Source organism: Periophthalmus magnuspinnatus, chromosome 2, assembly GCF_009829125.3.
Source record: "Periophthalmus magnuspinnatus isolate fPerMag1 chromosome 2, fPerMag1.2.pri, whole genome shotgun sequence".
Classification (NCBI taxonomy): Eukaryota; Metazoa; Chordata; class Actinopteri; order Gobiiformes; family Gobiidae; genus Periophthalmus; species Periophthalmus magnuspinnatus.
Window position 1 is genome coordinate 9,708,140 of NC_047127.1, and position 20,772 is coordinate 9,728,911.

The 20,772-nt window shown below is 40.0% G+C and overlaps 1 protein-coding gene across 1 annotated transcript; it reads left to right on the top strand.

The window, feature by feature from the left end:
- Positions 1-60: 60 nt before the first annotated feature.
- On the top strand, positions 61-20,313 carry LOC117383703 (uncharacterized). Its single transcript, XM_055228640.1, has 7 exons — positions 61-1,365; positions 3,462-3,514; positions 4,354-4,389; positions 7,908-9,911; positions 14,957-14,995; positions 16,088-16,123; positions 16,630-20,313. The coding sequence occupies exons 2-7, from the start codon at positions 3,496-3,498 to the stop codon at positions 18,690-18,692; spliced, it is 4,197 nt and encodes a 1,398-aa protein (XP_055084615.1). The 5' UTR covers positions 61-1,365; positions 3,462-3,495; the 3' UTR covers positions 18,693-20,313.
- The last annotated feature ends 459 nt before the right edge of the window (positions 20,314-20,772 follow it).

Consider the following 20,772-nt stretch of genomic DNA (forward strand, 5'->3'; position numbering starts at 1 on the left):
AAAGTGCTTTACAGAATAAGAAAGACATTAAAATCACACAAATCAAAACATAAATAATAACAAATAATAATCATAAAATTAACATTAAAACAGAAGAGTGCAGAATAAAAACCTGACATCTTCAGGAAGACTGTTCCAGGTTTTAGCTGCATAAAACTGAAACACTGACCCCATGTTTAGTCCTGACTCTGGGCACCAGCAGGAGGCCGGTCCCTGAAGTCCTCAGAGTGTGAGATGGTTCATGTGGCTCTAACATGTGGGAGATCTACTTTGGTGCTGGTCCATGGAGAGACTTTTACACAAACAGACCTGCTTTAAAGTCTATGTTATTAATTTGATGTGGATGTTAAAGTTCAAGTGAGTCCATTATTACCCCTAGATTTCAAGCCAGACCCACTCCAGCGGTCTTCCTCATCACCGACAAGTCCCCCCATAACCTGGCGTCTTCCTACTTCAACAACCTCCTCCATCTGCTCTTGTGGCTACCTGGCTGACACACTGAGAGACTTTCAGTATTTTATGGCTTGGTTTGACATCATATCACGGGGTTTTGGCCCACTGAGTGGTGCAGCTTGTGGACTTGGGGCTTGGGGACAGAACCTGGGGACTGATGTTGGGGACTCCTTGCAAAGAGGTATCTATGAACTTCTGAGATGCTACAGCCTCTTACATCAAATATGGCAGAAAATGTTCAAGAGGAAACACTTCAGGGAAATGTCCTCTCATCAATGACAGAAACAAAAGAGCGGAGAGAGAGAGAGAGAGAGGCTTTCCTGTTGTGTCTGCACAGTTTACCTGGCTCCCCCTAGAGGCTGCTGTGATGCCTCAATCTGCTGACCCTGCCTGACCAGTTCTCCTGTTATGCTGCACTGGGACCTTTGACTGAGACACAAAAGCTGCAGCTAAACTTGAATTTCCCTCAGGCTCAATAAAGTATCTCTCTATAAGCACCACCCCTCTTGCCACCTCGAACAGCCGACTCAAACCTTCAAAACAGCCTACATCCCCATTAAGGACTGAGCATTTACCCACTGATCCAAAGTTCAAATACCACTAGTTCCCTGGACACGTCCACTGACCCACAGGTTGGCGCTGCAGATTCCAGCTCACACAGATGAATACTGTCTATGTGTCCGAGGAAAGTCACTTAACCCACCTTGCTATATACAAATATGACCATTATTCATACTGATGGAATAATATGTAAGCAGCAGGACACTTCAAACCCCACTCACCTTTGAAGATGATAGTGCCAGCCATAAAGATATTTGATGCTAGCCACACCTTTTCTGGGCAGGTCAGAAAGGGCTTTCACAGATGGTTCACATGAGTTTGGACTGGCCTGGAGAGCGTTGCTTAGACAAGGTAAGAAAATATGAAAATACGAAAATATGACAGAATTGTTTTAGAAGAATACCACATGAAGATGCATTTATGACATGTATGTATAGACAGTATGAATGTGGTGAATGATTTTGAATGTGTTTAAAGTAGCAGTTTTACATATTGATTGACTAGGTGGAAATGAGCATTTTTGTTATAACTTGGCCCAAATATGTTCTCTTTTTAGGTCAATGTTTTTATGTGCATTGTCCATGATAAATAAACACATAAACTAAACTAAACTGGCATAGTTTAAAGGTCCTATATTATGCAAAATTGACTCTTGTGTGCTTTAACCTCTTAAGATCCGACCTTTTGCATGACATGCTTGATTAATTTCTCTTAATTAAATAATTAATCTCTTAATTTCTCTCTTCTCTGTTATTTAGGCTGATTGGGGTCTGATGAGTGTAAATACAAAGAATTATCTTTTAAAATTAGTAATGTAAAACAAATATCCTCATATGTGGACATTTTAATCATTTTGATAAAACATTTGAATACTGATTTGCAAAAACTATTAACAGGGCAACACACTATTCACACAGCAACATTTGTCCTAAATGTAAAAACAAAATAAGAAACAACAAATTGTGCCTCTTGGAACAATGTGTCTCGTGTGAAGTGCTGCTGACAGGTGGAGGAAGACATGTGCCTACACAAAAAATAAATAAAATTCTGAACATTCTAAACTCTTAAAAATTTTCAAAGTTGAATCCATTCATCTGCCCATTGAAGTTGAATATATTTCCATTTTTGCTTGTATGCTGTTATTCTTCTAAAAAATTGCATTGTCGTCTAGACAACCCAAAGTGTGTTGAGCACATATGAGGATGCCAGGTCCTAGGAGGTTAAGCCATGTTATAATGTTGTTACCTCCTCAAAAACATACCTGGATTTGTGTTTTGTTTCACTCACGCATCTCCAAAGCTCAAAATGCTTTGTTCCACTTTGTGATGTTATGAAGCTTTAGAGATTGGAAATTCCAGGGCTGAAATTAGCCAAATGACTCTAGTGAAGGTGTGTGGAGTTTAAAAACACAGTGGAGCATTATATCAGATCAGAAAACAGTGTAATGCAATATATGTTATGTGGTCTGATTGAGAGGTTGAAATGTATTTAGAATGGCACAGTTTTTTATTATATTCTTCCAAACTGTCCACAAAAAAAAAAAAAAAACATTTCTGTGTTTAGCATATTTTAATCTCCATTTACTCCAGATGTTCTTATGGTTACTTGTAGGTTTGAAATTTTTGAAGTTATGACTTTATCTGCAATTTTATTGCGCAAAGGTCAGGATTATTACTTTATGATGACAGGAATCATCTGAACTAACCCCTATATCACAAATACCAAATTACCTTATACTGGAAATGGGCGTTATCTGCAAATCTGCAACTACAATGTGCAATAGTCTTGAAGGGAGACATGACAGGAGAACGGTTCTTTTTTTTCCTCTATTTTCATTTTTGGTCAGTTTGGTCTGCAGCTTCAGACAGAGTAGTGCATACAGTTAGCTGCAAAGTATCAATACGTTAAAATATAGCCTTTTTTGGACAAAATAACCATAATTCAAGATAGATCAAACATTTAGCCTAAATGATGAAGATGGTTGATGGATATGGGTCATGTTTTGCTTCCTTTGTTAAGTTGTTTCAAATTTACCATCAGCTTTTATCATAGCACGCACCCATGAGCATCATTTCCTGTGATGTCATGGTATGTTTTAGTTATTCGGGGCGACAGTAGAGCCATTGTTAGAGTGGCTTGTCCATTGAACCCAAGGATGGCGGTATAAATGCCGCTCTCAACATAAACACTATTGGTACTGCAGCCACATCCACTGACCCACAGGTTGTCCTTGGGCAAGACACTTAACCCACTTCACCCCAGTGGTGTTTGAATCTGTGTGTGAATGTGTGAGGAGTTTCTTGATGTAAAGTGCTTTCAGTAGAAAAGTGCATTGACCAAAAGTAAAAATGCTTTGTACCAGGCTTTCGCAGAATATTGTGTCTATGTCATGTAAATGTTTTGTGTAATATTAGAGATATGAGTAATTTTCTTTTGCATTTCAACAGTTCCTAAATGTGACACTTCCCACTGAAAGACAATATGGCAGCAGCAAGACCTGGTGAGTGTAAATCACAAAAATGTACTTAAAAATTACTACAGTAAGGGCTTCATTCATCAGACATTTGCTCATGTGCTAAACTCTCTAAAAGTGGAGCAAAACCCTGATGCAGTTTCTCATAGAGATCAGAGAAAAAAAAAGATACCTTTAAAGAATGCCCCATGTGCTGAAGACTGTCCCATATCCTTAAGACTGTTCCATATGCTTAAGGTTATTCAATGTCTTTATGACTGTCCCATATCCTTAACACTGGCCCATGTCCTAAAGAGTGTATTTAAGACTGTCTCATATCATGAAGATTGCCTTATATCCTAGAGACTGCCCCTGTCCAGTCTATTCATCCTGGATAAGGCGTTGCCATGTGCATGCTTGTCCTTGGACTGCTCCGATGCCACAGATGTGCACACTTTTGTCCACGTATTTCAGCAATCCGTAATCCCAGGTTAAAGTCCAAAGCGAAATGGACTACACTGGTTCACCTGCTGTTCAAAGTTTTCATGACTCACCTTCATACATTCCTCAATCGAAATGTTGTTCTGAAGTAGGGCAGACGTTAATTTCCACAACACTCAAACAATCCAACAATCTCAATAATAAATCAGTTTTACAGCAGAAATAATAGATGCACGACTGGTAAATCACATGCAACACGCCCAAAGATTAAGCTATTTCTCAGTTTAAACTAGACCTGATAACTGAGGCCCCATGAGCATTTTGCTGCTGCCAATTTTGAATAATAAAAAAAGATTGTGAGATCAAATCTTGTTATGTGATGTTTTATATCTGCTTGTAATCTTCTGTACACTACTTAATGTGCTTGTACTTTATGACTTCTACAGTTCCAATGAAACGAAGCATCAGTCTTCCATCACACAGCAAGTATTTACAATGCTGTATGCAATTGTAGAAGTGGGTAAAACGGCACATTTTCCACAAGTGAAACCAACTATCAGCTCAATTTGTGTATGGTTTGTTTTTATTGTTTTTTCAATCCAAATCCCAAAAAAGAGGTTTACACAGAATTATGGTTTGTTAAGGGAAATGTGTGTTTCTGAAGGTACATTTATCGTGATTACTTTGTAATTTTTAACATAATCATCCCATTTCGACCAACTCTGAGTGTTTCGGAAATGTGTGTGTCCATTGACTTCCATTATGAACACATTTTTTAACAAATCAAGGTAAACTTATTTTTAGTGCAAGTTTTTTATTTTTCAGACCCAATGAATTGTAGTAAAATGTATGTTTTTGCAAAAATAACCTACTTTTGACCCTATGTGAATAACAGCCATCTTTGCACAACTGGTGCCGAGATACAAGAGCAGAATTTTATTGACCAAAAATAAGTTGGATGTGTTGGTAGTGAGAATATCCTTATACATGTATATTTGAGGGTGGATTTATAACTTTGAATATGCCTAAAAGATAACAAACATGACTTTGGCGGAAGTTGTTCAATTTTGTAATTTAGAAAGTGAAAAGTATAATTTGTACTACGAACCTTTTTAACAAGGCACAAGGGTTATTTAATATTTTGATTTCTGCGCAACATTATTGGCCAACTGAGGTTTCCAGGGACTAATGCCGGTCTGCAGGCGGTGCAGCTCCAGTCCGGTGACCGCAGGTATTCTGTATAATTCAATATATTGAGAGGAGTTCAGATTGCACACCGTGCAGTGTAGTGGTGCTTTCTCCTTAATAAATCACTAGTTATTGTGCAAGCTCAGGGTCTTGTCTGTGCAGCTTCAAAAGCAGTAACACAGCAGCACAGCAGACCACCGCTCTGCTTCTGAGTGTCACACCACAATATAACCGCTCCTACAGTAGTCACCGCTGGGCCGGGGGCAGTTTAAGTGATAAACAGTCATAATGCACTAAGTGAGGTCCACGCATATTCCCCAGTTACACAGCAAGAAACTGGACTAGCTGTGGATAAAATGTCTCAAATTGTCTCTGTCTGTGTGACAGCACATAGGAATTCATTTGTGGATACTTGCTTGGAGATGGATTTTATGCACACATCAACAAGCAGCCAGCCACCTCTTCCACTGTCAACTCTAGACCCACAGTGCCAGTGCTAGGCTGAGGGAGGTACAAGGAGAGAAAGAGTCAGCTGATAGACAGAGAAGCCCAAGGCCCAATCAGCACTGCTGTTAGCTCCATTGGCCGTCATTTATGAACACTGCGATGGGTGCAAAGGGTGCACATGCCAGAGGGTGTATGATATTTATGAACCTGTGCATATAGCTCCGATCCTGCCATACACACAGGTGGTCGTGAATCCATCCATCTGCCCATTTTCTTCCACTTATCTGGAGCCGGGTCGCGGGGGCAGCAGTCTAAGCAGGGACTCCCAAACTTCCCTCAGCCCGGACACCTCCTCCAGCTCCTCCGGTGGGACCCCAAGACGTTCCCAGGCCAGCCGAGAGACATAGTCCCTCCAGCATGTCATGGGTCTTCCCCAGGGGCTCCTTCCGGTGGGACAAGCCTGGAAAACCTCCCTAAGCAGGCGTCTAGGAGGCATCCTGAACAGATGCGAGTCCCCCTCAACTGGTTCCTCTCGACATGTAAGAGCAGCGGCTCTACTCTGAGCTCCTCCTGTGTGACCGAGCTCCTTACCCTATCCCTAAGGGTGCGCCTGACCACCCTATGGCGGAAACTCATTTCCGCTGCTTGTATATGCGATCTTGTCCTTTCGGTCATTACCCAAAGGTCATGACCATAGGTGAGAGTAGGAACGTAGATTGACCGGTAAATCAAGAGCTTTGCCTTTCGACTCAGCTCCTTTTTTACCACAACGGTAAGATACAGCGACCACATCACTGCAGACACTCCATTGATCCACCCGTCAATCTCACTTTCCATCCTTTCCTCACTCGTGAACAAGACCCCGATATACTTGAACTCCTCTACTTGAGGCAGAGACTCACCACCCACCCGGAGAGGGCAAGCCACCTGCAGGTCCAACATCATCCGCAAACAGCAGAGATGAGATCCTGTGGTTCCCAAACCAGACCCCTCTAGCCCCTGACTGCACCTAGAAATTCTGTCCATAAATATAATGAAAAGAACTGTGACAAAGTCCAACATGCACCGGGAACAGGTCTGACTTACTGCCTGCAATGCGAAAACAGCTCCTGCTCCGGTCATACAGGGACCGGACAGCCCTTAGCATACGGCCCCAGGCCCCATACTTCTGGAGCACCCTCCAAAGGACATGACGAGGGACACGGTCGAATGCCTTCTCCAGATCCACAAAACACATGTGGACTGGTTGGGCAAACTCCCATGAGCCCTTGAGGACCCGATGGAGAGTATAGAGCTGGTCCAGTGTTCCACGACCGGGACAAAAACCACCCTGCTCCTCCTGAATCCAAGTTTTGACTATCGGTTGAATTCTCTTCTCCAGTACCCTGGAATAGACCTTACCGGGAAGGCTGAGGAGTGTGATTCCCCTGGGAAATGGGAAAACACCCTCTGGTCCCCCTTCTCATACAGAGGGACCACCACCCCGGTCTGCCATTCCAGTGGTACTGTCCCCGACCGCCACGCGATGTTGCAGAGACGTGTCAGCCAAGACAGTCCCACAACATCCAGAGACTTGAGGTATTGGGGAAGGATCTTGTCCACCCCTGGAGCCTTGCCACCGAGGAGCTTGCCAACCACCTCGGTGACTTCAGCCTGGGTGATGGACGAGTTCGCCTCCGGGTCCCCAGTCTCTGCTTCCTTCTTGAAAAACGTGATGGTGTGATTGAGTAGATCCTCAAAGTATTCCTTCCACAGCCCAACAACATCTCCAGTTGAGGTCAGCAGCTTGTGTTCAAATGAGGGAGGCTATAACGAACCAGACCAGATCCGCACTTTTGTCTTGGTGCCTTGATGATTTGTGTGCACATTGCACTCAGGTCAATTTTGATACATCTCAAAGAGTGTGTTGTTTTGGTTATACCAGATATTTGCACCAATTCTGCCTTTAATAGGTTTCATAAATGAGGGCGATTGGCTGCACACCAGAAACAATGAGCCTTTTGTCACCTGTTGTCACCACATTCTACACGCATGACTTGAACAAGATCATGTCCAAAGTGGTTAAAAAGCTCTCTGGAGGTGTGGCCTGTAGTACACATCAATCCAAGGTGGTCCCTGTGCATAATTGATTGTGTTGACATAACCTAATAGACAGGGGAAGCAGAGATCACTAGATGCTGCCAAATTTCCTGGCTTGAGGGAGATTTCACACAGTATTTCAGATAGTGAAAACAGATCATCAGTAACATTTAAACAGTTTGGATTTGGCTTCAAAAACTAAAAAACAAAAAAACAAAAACTAAACAACAAACCACACATGGATGAAACATAATTCTCATGAATTTAAAACATCTTTTCATTCCAGAGTCTGAGCTGAAGCTGGTTCTTCTGGGGGAAAGTCAGAGTCTGAAGGCTCCGGTGGGAAACCTCCTTTTGGGAAAAGCACAGTTCAGTCAACATTATAAATGTGTCAAAGGCAGTGGAAGATTTAAGGACAGACCAGTGACTGTGGTCTACACTCCAGACCAGCTTCTTTCCACTGTTTCCAATGATGGACGGAAGCGGTTTATACAAGAGATTAAAGATCTGAGTGGCCCTGGTCCTCATGTGTTTTTGCTAGTTCTACAGCCTGAAATCTTCACTGAGGAATACAAAAGGAGAATTCAGTCAGTCCTGGAGAGTCTCAGTGAGCAGCCCTTCCACAATTCAGTGGTGTTGATGTCCAGACCACGAGCAGTGTCACTAGGGTCCATGGAGGAATACATGAGTCAGCCACATATAAAGGACTTGATCACTAAATGTAAGAACAGATATATGTGGATGGATTACATTGATCTAAATGATCTGAAACTTAAAGAGCTGTTTTCCACAATCAATATGATTTGTGAGCCAGACTATCCACAAAAACCTGCAGTTCCGAAAAATAGACAGGAGTGTCTGAGGATTGTGTTGTTTGGGAAAACTGGCAACGGAAAAAGTGCCACTGCCAACACAATTTTGGGCCGAGAGTCTTTCAAATCTCTTACCCACGTTACATCTGTCACCAAACTCTGTCAGAAAGAGGAGGGTGAAGTTGATGGACAGAAGGTTGTTGTTGTTGACACTCCTGGTTTATTTGATACATCTTTGTCAAATGAGGAACTGCAGGGGGAGCTTGTAAAATGCATCACAATGCTCGCTCCTGGGCCCCACGTCTTCTTATTGGTGCTGCAGATCGGCCGATTCACTAAAGAAGAAAAAGATTCGGTGGAGCTAATCAAAACGTACTTTGGAGAAAAATCAAGTGCCTTTATCATCACTCTCTTCACTAAAGTTGATGCCCTTGAGAATGTGTCCATTGAAAATTACATTGAGGGAAGTGACAATTTGAAGAAAATTATTCAAGACTGTGGAGGGAGATTCCATGGCTTTAACAATAAAGACAAAAACAATCAGTCACAGGTTCGAACACTCATACAAAAAGCCAACAAAATGGTGATGGAAAACGGAGGGAGCTACTACACAACAGAGATATTCCAAGAGGCAGAGGTGGCCATAAAAAAGGAGATGGAGAGACTGCTGCAAGAAAAGGAGGACGAGATTAGAAAGGAGGAGGAGGACATTCAGTATAACTACAAACAAATAATAGAAGCGTTGGAAAAACAAATGGGGAAGGTGACAGACCCAGAGGGTGAATGCAACACGGTTGAGCTGAGAAAATTTGAGCACAAACGAGAAGAAGAAGAGGACAGAGAGAGAAAGGGACAAAAGGAGAAACAACGACAACAGTGGAAGCAAAGGCTTGAGAAGTTTGAAGTAAAAAGCAAGTTGGACTTGCAACCAAAACAATTAAGCCAGGAAGATCCAAGGAAATTGCGAAGGGTCTCAGGGACAGAGAACCAGACCTCTGAAAATAGAAGTATGGAACAGGAGAGCGTCAAAACAATACAGCCTCCTAAGGAAACGAATATCGTCAGGAAGAACATAGAAGATCAAGCCCCCCAAAAGCTGGAGGAGACGCAGATGCAGGAATTAATAAAAACATACCATGAAGAGCTGGCAAAGCTGAAGGCCAAATATGAACAAGAAGCCCAAAAAGAGGCAGAAAGATTAAATGAGTTTAAAGACAAGTACACTCGAGATTTTGATGCTCTCCTGGAGAAACACGGGGAGGAAATCTCATGTCTGAAGAAACGTTATGAGAGAGAAATAGTTCATATACACACCCAGAAAGCGTGCGGTTCTTTGCAGAATATCACAGCTTTCACTGAGGGACTTTTAAGTGAACCCGTGTGGCATGTCAATGACACACTACAACATGAAATAAGAAATCGACAGCAAGAGGAAATGAATGATTTGAAGAAAAAACAAAAAAAGCATTGTTCAATTTGCTAACCTCAAAATTGCTCAAGATATTACATATACACTACCAGTGAAAAGTTTGGACACTTTTGAGTCTTCTTTATTTCCCTGATTATTTACACTGTAGATTCTCACTGAAGGCATCAAAACTATGAATGACACATGTGGAGTGCAGTAAACAAAACTCAAAATAACTTCAGTCTTAAAAACAGCCACCCTTTGCTTTGATCACTGCTTGCTAGGATTTGAATTAAAAATATAAGCATTATTTTGTTGAGTTATTCCATTTTTTTTCTTTGCTTCATAATTCCATACATCTTTTGATCAGTCAATCAAAAATCTATTAAGTTAGCCACAAGAGCAGCCAACCACAACCATGACAACCACAGATTTTGATGTCTCCTGTATGTGTATAAAATGCACAAAGTAGTAGTAAAAAAAATAAAAATACAAAAAACAAAAAAAAAATTAATGAGAGGGTATGTCCAAACTTTTGACTGGTAATGTACTTGAGCATTGTTAGAACCTTAGTAAACCCAGTAGAAAAGAAAGTAGATATCTCCATGTGTTCGACCGACGTGCCTGGTTTTGAATAAAACACACACTGTACAGTGTGATTGTCTTTACGTGAGGCAAATTTATTTGTACAGCATAATTCATACACAAAGTAATTCAAAGTGCTTTACAGAATAAGAAAGACATTAAAATCACACAAATCAAAACATAAATAATAACAAAGAATAATCATAAAATTAACATTAAAGCAGTGCAGAATAAAAATCTTTCAGTCATATGCACAGCTAAACAGAATGGACAGACTTGTTCACAAGCAGAGCTGCTTTAAAGTCTCAGGAGCAAGTGCAGAGACCTGAGCATAGGACGCATGTGTGAAGTACTTCCTGGTTCTAGTCAGGTCTCCAAGCATTATTACCCCTAGATTTCTAGCCTGATTTGAACGTTTTAGAGAGAGAGACTGGAGGTGACTGCTGACACTTTCTCTACGTTTCTGTGGATCAAAGATGATGACTTCAGTCTTGTCGGAGTTTAGTTGGAAAAAGTTGTTTTGCATCCACACACTGATCTGTTGGATGCAGTGGCAGAGTGAATCCACCGGTCCATATTCACCTGCTGCAGTGAGACATAGATCTGAGTGTCATCTGCATAGTTGTGGTAGGACACATGATTGCTGCATCACCTACAAGTCCGTCCATAACCTGGCATCTTCCTACCTCAACAACCTCCTCCATCTGCTCTTGTGGCTATCTGGCTGACACACTGAGAAACATTTAGTATTTTATGGCTTGGTTTTACATCATATCATGGGTTTTGACCCACTGAGTGGTGCAGCTTGTGGATTTCGGGGAACAGAACTTAGGGACTGATGTTGGGGACTCCTTGCAAAGAGATATCTATGAACTTCTGAGATGCTACAGCCTCTTACATCGAATATGGCAGAAAATGCTCCAGAGGAAACCCTTTAGGAGAATGTCCTGTCTCATCAACGACAGAAACAAAAGAGTGGAGAGAGAGAGAGAGAGAGGCTTTCCTGTTGTGTCTGCACAGTTTACCTGGCTCCCCCTAGAGGCTGCTGTGATGCCTCAATCTGCTGACCCTGCCTGACCAGTCCTCCTGTTATGCTGCACTGGGACCTTTGACTGAGACACAAAAGCTGCAGCTAAACTTGAATTTCCCTCAGGCTCAATAAAGTATCTCTCTATAAGCACCACCCCTCTTGCCACCTCGAACAGCCGACTCAAACCTTCAAAAAACAGCCTACATCCCCATTAAGGACTAAGCATTTACCCACTGATCCAAAGTTCAAGTATCACTGGTTGACCGGCCACGTCCACTGACCCACCGGTTGGCGCTACAGATTCCAGCTCACACAGATGAATACTGTCTATGTGTTATTCATACTGATGGAATAATATGTAAGCAGCAGGACACTTCGAACCCAACTCACCTTTGAAGATGATAGTGCCAGCCATAAAGATATTTGATGCTAGCCACACCTTTTCTGGGCAGGTCAGAAAGTGCTTTCACAGATGGTTCACATGAGTTTGGACTGGCCTGTAGAGCGTTGCTTAGACAAGGTAAGAAAATATGAAAATACGAAAATACTATAGACTTGTTTTATAAGAATACCACATGAAGATGCATTTATGACATGTATGTATAGACAGTATGAATGTGGTGAATGATTTTGAATGTGTTTGCAGTGGTAGTTTTACATATTGATTGACTGGGTGGAAATGAGCATTTTTGTTATAACTTGGCCCAAATATGTTATCTCTTTTTAGGTCAATGTTTTTATGTGCATTGTCCATGATAAATAAACACAAAATAAACTTAACTAAACTGTAATAGTTTAAAGGTCCTACATTACGCAAAATTGACTCGTGAGTTTTAAGTCATGTTATAATGTTGTTACCTCCTCAAAAACATACCTGGAGTTGTGTTTTGTTTCATTCGCACATCTTCAATGCTTAAAATGCTCTGTTCCACCTTGTGATGTTATGAAGCTTTAGTTCAGTAGATTGGAAATTCCAGGGCTGAAATTAGCCAAATGATTCTAGTGAAGGTGTGTGGAGTTTAAAAACACAGTGGAGTGCTTTCTGTATTACCACATGACTTCACAAGGTGGAACAGGGTGTTTTTGGTTTGAGAGAAGAATTCAGGTTAAATATGCATGTTTTTGATGAGGAAACATTACAGCAGATCAGAAAACAGTGTAATATGGGCCCTTTAATGCAATGTATTTTATGTGGTCTGATTGAGAGGTTGAAATGTGTTTAGAATGGCACAGTTTATTATATTCTTCCAAATTGACCACAAAAAAGCATTTCTGTGTCTAATTACTATTTACTCCAGATGTTCTTATGGTTACTTGTAGGTTTGGTATTTTTGTAGATGTGACTTTATCTGCAATTTTATAGAGCAAAGGTCAGAGTTATTACTTTATGATGACGGGAATCATCTGAACTAACAACTCTATCACATGTACCAAATTTCCTTATACCTAAAATGGGCGTTATCTGCAAATCTGCAACTACAATGTGCAATAGTCTTAAGTGAAGACATTACAGGCAAAAGTCTTTTTTTTCATTTTGGGTTTTCGTCAGTTTGGTCTGAACACATAAGCTTTCACATGGAAACAACATTGTCCACTCTGCACAGAAAGATGTTTTAATATTTGATTGAATCAACCTGCAGCCTTAGTTAGTTTTATGGCACACTGTAATTTCAATGTTTTTTTCTCAAAATACATTTCCCCTCCATAGGGACATAAGGATCACCCCTTAAAGAAGCATCTACATATACCACAATTTCCAGTTTTGTACTTGTCCCTTTGCAAGAGTTTGATGAAATATACAGAAGGATTTTTTTTATATCTAATTCCATGTTTGTTTCAAGTTTTAACAAAAAAAGTAAAATATAAGTAAACTACAAGAAGTTTCAAATTAATGTCTTTAGAGGGCAAACAGGGCATGTCATTCCAAGACATTATGATCTTTTTCACATTTCAGAATGGTGTAGCGGACAAAATGTCTTCATATAACAATTTACAAGACAAATAACCCTACACTTCTTAGCAAAACATTTAGTGCCACTGTTGTCACTATGACATAACTTTAAATTCTTCTAATTTTAAAAAAGGATCAATTTCTTAACCACAATAATAAAAAAAAAAAATCATTGTTAGACCATGGACATTTTACAACTATCGGAAAGTTTTTTAGTAGCAAAGTACTTGGTGAGTAACTATGCGATAATGGACGAAGAATAGAGCAAAGGTCTGGTTTATTGTTTCATGGCAGAAAATAAAACATCTTCAAGTGATTTAAAGCTACCAGAATTAGATTGGCTGACCCCGCCCCATTGGATTCTCACATATCACCATTACATACCATCTACACATTGCTTCTATTTCCTTTCTAAATAGTGAACCATATCCAGTATGAACATATGAGGACAAATGCAGCAGGCTCTTCAGTTTGGACCAGAAACGTTCCTAACTTTTGTGTTTCGATGTGAAGAGTGTATAATTGTATTGCATTGTATGGCCCCAATCAGAGTCCAGTATTCTGAATGCTTAAAATACTCTTTTGATTTGAAAAACGTAACTGCATTCTAAGTAGCACTAAATGAAACTGTATTATGCTTATTATATATTGATACTTTGCAGTGACATCACACTGGGGGATGTTCTACATGTATCTCCAGGGTGGAATGTTCAGCAGTCACCATGGAGACACAATTAACACATTAGCGAACACTAATAAAAAGTTTTAAGATTGTCTGAAAAAATTTAAAATGGATTTAAGCACCAGATTTTCAGATGAATGTGATCAATCTGAGCGTTCATGGTCCTGTTTAGGTGTTTGAGTGACTAACTGTTGGCTAACGCTAGCTAGCTTGTGATTGTAATTTTATGTGCGAAATACTTTTTTTTAAATTATTAAATCATCTCACCTGTTGTAGTTCCAACTAAGTCGGCTCCTTCTGCGCAGATTAAAGTAACTTGAGTAACAGAGCTTCAGACAGAGCAGTATCAATACGTTAAAATATAGCCTTTTTTTTGTACCAAATAAACATAATTCAAGACACCTCATAAATGATGAAGATGGTTGATGGATATGGGTCATGTTTTGCTTCCTTTGTGAAGTTGTTTCAAATTTACCATATTATATAGCACGCACATTATTTCCTGTGATGTCATGGTATGTTTTAGTTATTCGGGGCAACAGCAGCTCAGTTGTTAGAGTGGCTTGTCCACTGATCTGAAGGTTGGCAGTTAGAATGCTGCTCTCAACATAAACACTACTGGTACAGCAGCCACAGTTTGTCCTTTGGCAAGACACTTAACTCATCTCACCCCAGTGGTGCGTCCAGTGCTGTATGAATCTGTGTGTGAATGGGTGAGGGGTTTCTTGATGTAAAGTGCTTTGAGTGGAAAAGTGCATTGACCAAAAGGATTTAGCAGAAGACTGCGTGTATGTTATGTAAATGTTTTGTGTAATATTAGTGATATGAGTCATTTTCTTTTGCATTTCAACAGTTTCTAAATGTGACGCGTCCCACTGAAAGGCAATATGGCAGCAGCAAGACCTGGTGAGTTTAAATCACAAAAATTTACTTAAAAATTACTACAGTACACAAAATATGCAGCGCAGTTTTGCTCCTATGAGTGAATGATTATGTAAAATGGGGCGTTTTTGCCAACATGTGCAACATTTGAAGCAGAGGAAATTCTAATGAAGTTGTTAAAAGTGGTGCCAGATTTATCACAACTATGAGAGAAACTGTGATACCTTTGTGAACCAATAACTTTGTGCACCAATAAGGCATTTGATATTGCTTTAAAATGCTTGAAGATAACTCACAAGTCTTCACTGACTGTTCCACAACAGCTGTCCATCTAACTAGGCATTCACATGGCTGTCCCATGTCCTAAAGAATGTCCCATGTCCTAAAGAATGCCTCATGTGCTAAAGACTGTCGCAAGCCCTTAACATTGTCCCAAATCCTAAACACTGTCCCATATCCTAAAGACTGCCCCATGCCCTAAAGCAAATTTTAGAACCCAATGTGGCCCATGTGTCAAAAAGTTTGCCCACCCCTGCCCTAAAGACTATTCCATGTCCTAAAGACTGTCCCACGTCCTAAAGACTGTCCCACGTCCTAAAGACTGTCCCACGTCCTAAAACGTGGGGTCCAGGCATTGCAATGTGCATGCTTGTCCTTGAACTGCTCCGATGCCACAGATGCGCACAGTTTTGTCCACATATTCCAGTGAGCCGTTATCCCAGGTTAAAGTACAAAGTGAAAACACTGGTTCACCTGCTGTTCAAAGTTTTCATGACTCCCCTCCAGACATTCCTCAATCGAAATGCTGTTCTGAAGTAGGACACACGTTAATTTCCACAACACTCAAACAATCCAACAATCTCAATAATAAATCACTTTTACAGCAGAAATAATAGATGCACGACTGGTAAATCACATGCACCACGCCCAAAGATTAAGTTATTTCTCAGTTTATACTAGACCTGATAACTGAGGCCCCATGAGCATTTTGCTGCTGCCAATTTTGAATAATAAAAAAGATTGTGAGATCAAATCTTGTTATAAATGTGATGTTTTATATCTGCTTGTAATCTTCTGTACACTACTTAATGTGCTTGTACTTTATGACTTCTACAGTTCCAATGAAACGAAGCATCAGTCTTCCATCACACAGTAAGTATTTACAATAATGTATGCAATTGTTGGTAGAACAGTACATTTGCACTAGTAAAATGATCATCAACGAACAGCCAGCCACTTAGTCCACTATCAACTCTAAACCCACAGTGCCAGTGCTAGGCCAAAGGCAATACCAGAAGAAGGACCCACAGTGCCAGTGCTAGGCTGAGGGAGGTACCAGGAGAGAAAGAGTCAGCTGATACAGAGAAGCCCAAGGCCCAATCACCACTGCCGTTAGCTCTATTGGCCATCATTTATGAACACTGAGACGCAAAAGGTGTAACTACAGGTGTAGCCTAATAGTAGACTAGATGATGCCCATCTGCCAAATTTCCTGGCTAGAGGGAGAGTTTCTATGCCACACAGTATTTCAGATAGTGAAAAAGAGATTATCAGTAAAACTGTTTGGATTTGGCTTCAAAACTGAAAAAATAAAGAACAAACCACACCAATGGATGCAACATAATTCTCATGACTTCTTTTTCATCTTTTCATTCCAGAGTCTGAGCTGAAGCTGGTTCTTCTGGGGGAAAGTCAGAGTCTGAAGGCTCCAGTGGGAAACCTCCTTTTGGGAAAAACACAGTTCAGTCAACATTATAAATGTGTCAAAGGCAGTGGAAGATTTAAGGACAGACCAGTGACTGTGGTCTACACTCCAGACCAGCTGCTTTCCACTGTTTCCGAAAATGGACAGCAGCAGTTTATACAAGACATTAAAGATGTGAGTGGCCCTGGTCCTCATGTGTTTTTGCTAGTTCTACAGCCTGAAATCTTCACTGAAGAACACAAAAGGAGAATTCAGTCAGTCCTGGAGAGTCTTAGTGATCAGCCCTTCCACAATTCAGTGGTGGTGATGTCCAGACCACGAGCAGTGTCACTAGGGTCTAAGGATGAATACATGAGTCAGCCACATATAAAGGACTTGATCACTAAATGTAAGAACAGATATATGTGGACGGATTACATTGATCTAAATGATCTGAATCTTGTAGAATATAAACTTAAAGAGCTGTTTTCCATAATCAATATGGTTTTTGAGCCACACCATGCACAAAAACCTGTGGCTCCGGAGAGACAAAGAAATAGACAGGAGTGTCTGAGGATTGTGTTGTTTGGGAAAACTGGCAACGGAAAAAGTGCCACTGCCAACACAATTTTGGGACGAGAGTGTTTCAGATCTGTCACCCACCCTACATCTGTCACCAAAATCTGTCAGAAAGAGGAGGGTGAAGTTGATGGACAGAAGGTTGTTGTTGTTGACTCTCCTGGTTTATTTGATACATCTTTGTCAAATGAGGAACTGCAGGGGGAGCTTGTAAAATGCATCACAATGCTCGCTCCTGGGCCCCACGTCTTCTTATTGGTGCTGCAGATCGGCCGATTCACTAAAGAAGAAAAAGAGTCAGTGGAGCTGCTGAAAACGTACTTTGGGGAAAAATCAAGTCCCTTTATCATCACTCTCTTCACTAAAATTGATGCCCTTGATACCATGCCCATTGAAGATTACATTGAGGCATGTGATGATTTGAAGAAAATTATTCAAGACTGTGGAGGGAGATTCCATGGCTTTAACAATAAAGACAAAAACAATCAGTCACAGGTTCGACAACTCATACAAAAAGCCAACAAAATGGTGATGGAAAACGGAGGGAGCTACTACTCAACAGAGACGTTCCAAGAGGCAGAGGTGGCCATAAAAAAGGAGATGGAGAGACTGCTGCAAGAAAAGGAGGACGAGATTAGAAAGGAGGAGGAGGACATTCAGTATAGCTACAAACAAATAATAGAAGCGTTGGAAAAACAAATGGGGAAGGTGACAGACCCAGAGGGTGAATGCAACAAGGTTGAGCTGAGAAATGTTGCACAAAAACAAGAAGAAGCAGAAGAGGACAGAGAGAAAAAGGAACAAGAGGAGAAACACCAACAGCGACAACAGTGGAAGCAAAGGCTTGAGAAGTTTGAAGTAAAAAGCAAGTTAGAGTCGCAACCAAAACAAATGAGCCAGGAAGAGATAAGAAAATCGCAAAGGATCTTAGGAAAAGAGATAGATGAGTGGTGGTCAAACCGGACCTCTGTGAATAGAAGTATGGAACAGGAGAGTGTCAAAACAATACAGCCTCATAAGGAATCCAGCATCATCAGGAAGAATGAAGAAGATCAAGCCCCCCAACAGCTGGAGGAGATGCAGGTGCAGGAATTAATAAAAAATTACCATGAAGAGCTGGCAAAGCTGAAGGCCAAATATGAACAAGAAGCCCGAAAAGAGGCAGAAAGATTAAATGAGTTTAAAGACAAGTACACTAAAGATTTTGATGCTCTCCTGGAGAAACACGGGGAGGAAATCTCAACCCTGAAGAGAGAAATAGTTCATAAACACACCAAGAAAAAAAATACACGTGGTTCTTTGCAGAATAGCACAGATTTGAACGAGGAAACTTTAAGAGCAACTACGTGGCACGTCAACGACACACAGCTACTCGATGAAATGATAAATGAAGATGAAGATGAAGATGAAATTAATGATTTGAAGAAAAAACCCAAAGGGAACTGTTCAATTTGCTAACCTCAAAATTGCTCAAGATATTACATATACACTACCAGTGAAAAGTTTAGACATTTTTGAGTCTTCTTTATTTCCATGATTATTTACACTGTAGATTCTCACTGAAGGCATCAAAACTATGAATGACACATGTGGAGTGCAGTAAACAAAACTCAATAACTCCAGTCTTAAAAACAGCCACCCTTTGCTTTGATCACTGCTTTACACTTTTGGCATTTGACCCTGACAAAGCACAGCTGTGAAGTGAAAACTATTTCAGGAGACTTCATCAAGAAGCTCATTGAGAGAAGGCCAAGGGTTTGCAGCCCTGTCAACAAAGCAAATGGTGGCTAAGATTTGAATAAAAAATATAAAGAATATTTTGTGTAGTTATTTGCCTTTTTTCTTTGCTACATAATTCCATATATCATAGCCAACAATGACCATGACAACCACGGATTTTGAGGTCTTCTGGATCTGTATAAAATGTACAAAGTTGTAAACAAAAAAACAAAAAAAAATTAATGAGAGGGTATGTCCAATCTTATGACTAATGTACTTGTGAATTGTTAGAATCTTAGTAAACCGAGTAGTAGTAGAAAAGTAAATAAATATGTCCATGTGCTTGACCGACATGTGCTCGGTTTTGAATAACACTTGACTGTTAAGTGGCACGACACAAACTGTACAGTGTGATTGTCTTTACGAAATACATCAAATGTCTAAAGGTTTCTTGTTTGTTCTTCAAAAAAATAAATAATTTGCAATTAGTTTGTATGAAAAGTGTTGTTATTAATTTGTTATCGACTAAATATTGATTTCCATTCCAAGTCTTCTTGTCTACCCGTAAAAGTCACCGCATGCTACTGAGTACTGATTTGCATTCCCTTTTCAGTTGATGTATTTCCTCAGGCCAATATATAAAAAAACAAAAAAAAAAAAAAAAAAAAACACATTTCCGCTCCATTTTTCACATACAAAATGTAGGCCTAAACCACAAATGACCAGGACGTCTAAACTTACCTGGGATCCAAAATATACACTTCTTCAATATTTACCATTTTAAGATTTGAGTCTGGTCACTGCAGCATCTTCCCGTTTTCAAATGGGTTTGACTGACAGGTGGATTAGACAATCAGTGACACGCATGGTCTTTCTGTATTTGAAAAAAATAAAGGAAAAAAAATATCAAAAACGGCTGAAAAACATGAGACATTTCTGCAGAATCAATGAGCCAAGCACTAAACTCTAATAATCTGAGGTGAGATAAATGTGATTTTGTTTGTAAATGATAGGTGACCAATGAGGTGACCTGTTTCATATGGGTCAAAAACTGGGTCAGGAAACTGATTGCATGATGTCCAGTTCTGATTTGAGACGCATCGGAGGAAGTGGGGACCAGAATGATATCAATCTGTATAAAATATACAGTGATAGTGTAGAACCTTAGAGTGTTAACTACAGGGGAATAATAAGTGTAATAATAATAATAATAATAATAATGTACTATTCTATGGACCAGGGAATTTCAGTTAGATTTGACTACTGGAGCAGTTGTTGGGAGAACCTGAGTAAGAAGAACCACAGACCAGAGAAATAAGTTTAAATTGCCGGCTTATTATTTGAACAGTTGGTAAATAGGACACAGACATGGACAACATTACCATTAAACATTTGTTTAAGTGGTTAATTTCAAAACCCTTCTTTTTCACTTTAAACCTTTCCTTTTGATTTAAAAAGTTTTATTTCAGTTTAGGTTTCTAGAGTAATCAGTTGCAACCTTTTTAGTTAGTTCTAGTTGAAATGATCCCTTATCTATTTTATTATTGAGTTAACTCTGTTTAAGTTTAATCCCCTTTAGTTCTTTTCAAATTCTGTTCAAAGTTACCCTTTAATTTTGAACCATTTTGTTTTGTTGTTTACAACCAAACAAGTTTGTTATGGTCAATCAAATAAAAAGGTAAAATTGTACAAAACTAAAACGAATTCAGCAAAAGGCTGAATCACTCTGTATTGCACAGAATAAAGTATCTTTTACGTGTTAATCCAGTGTCCACTGCATTTGTGCAGGAGTTTGTGTAAATCCTACCAGCTCCGATGA

Bases quoted from the DNA above. Each gene is read 5' to 3' on its own strand.
- LOC117383703 (XM_055228640.1), top strand. The intron at 4,390-7,907 runs GCAAGTATTTAC...TTTTCATTCCAG, and splicing joins CATCAGTCTTCCATCACACA to AGTCTGAGCTGAAGCTGGTT. The intron at 16,124-16,629 runs GTAAGTATTTAC...TTTTCATTCCAG, and splicing joins CATCAGTCTTCCATCACACA to AGTCTGAGCTGAAGCTGGTT.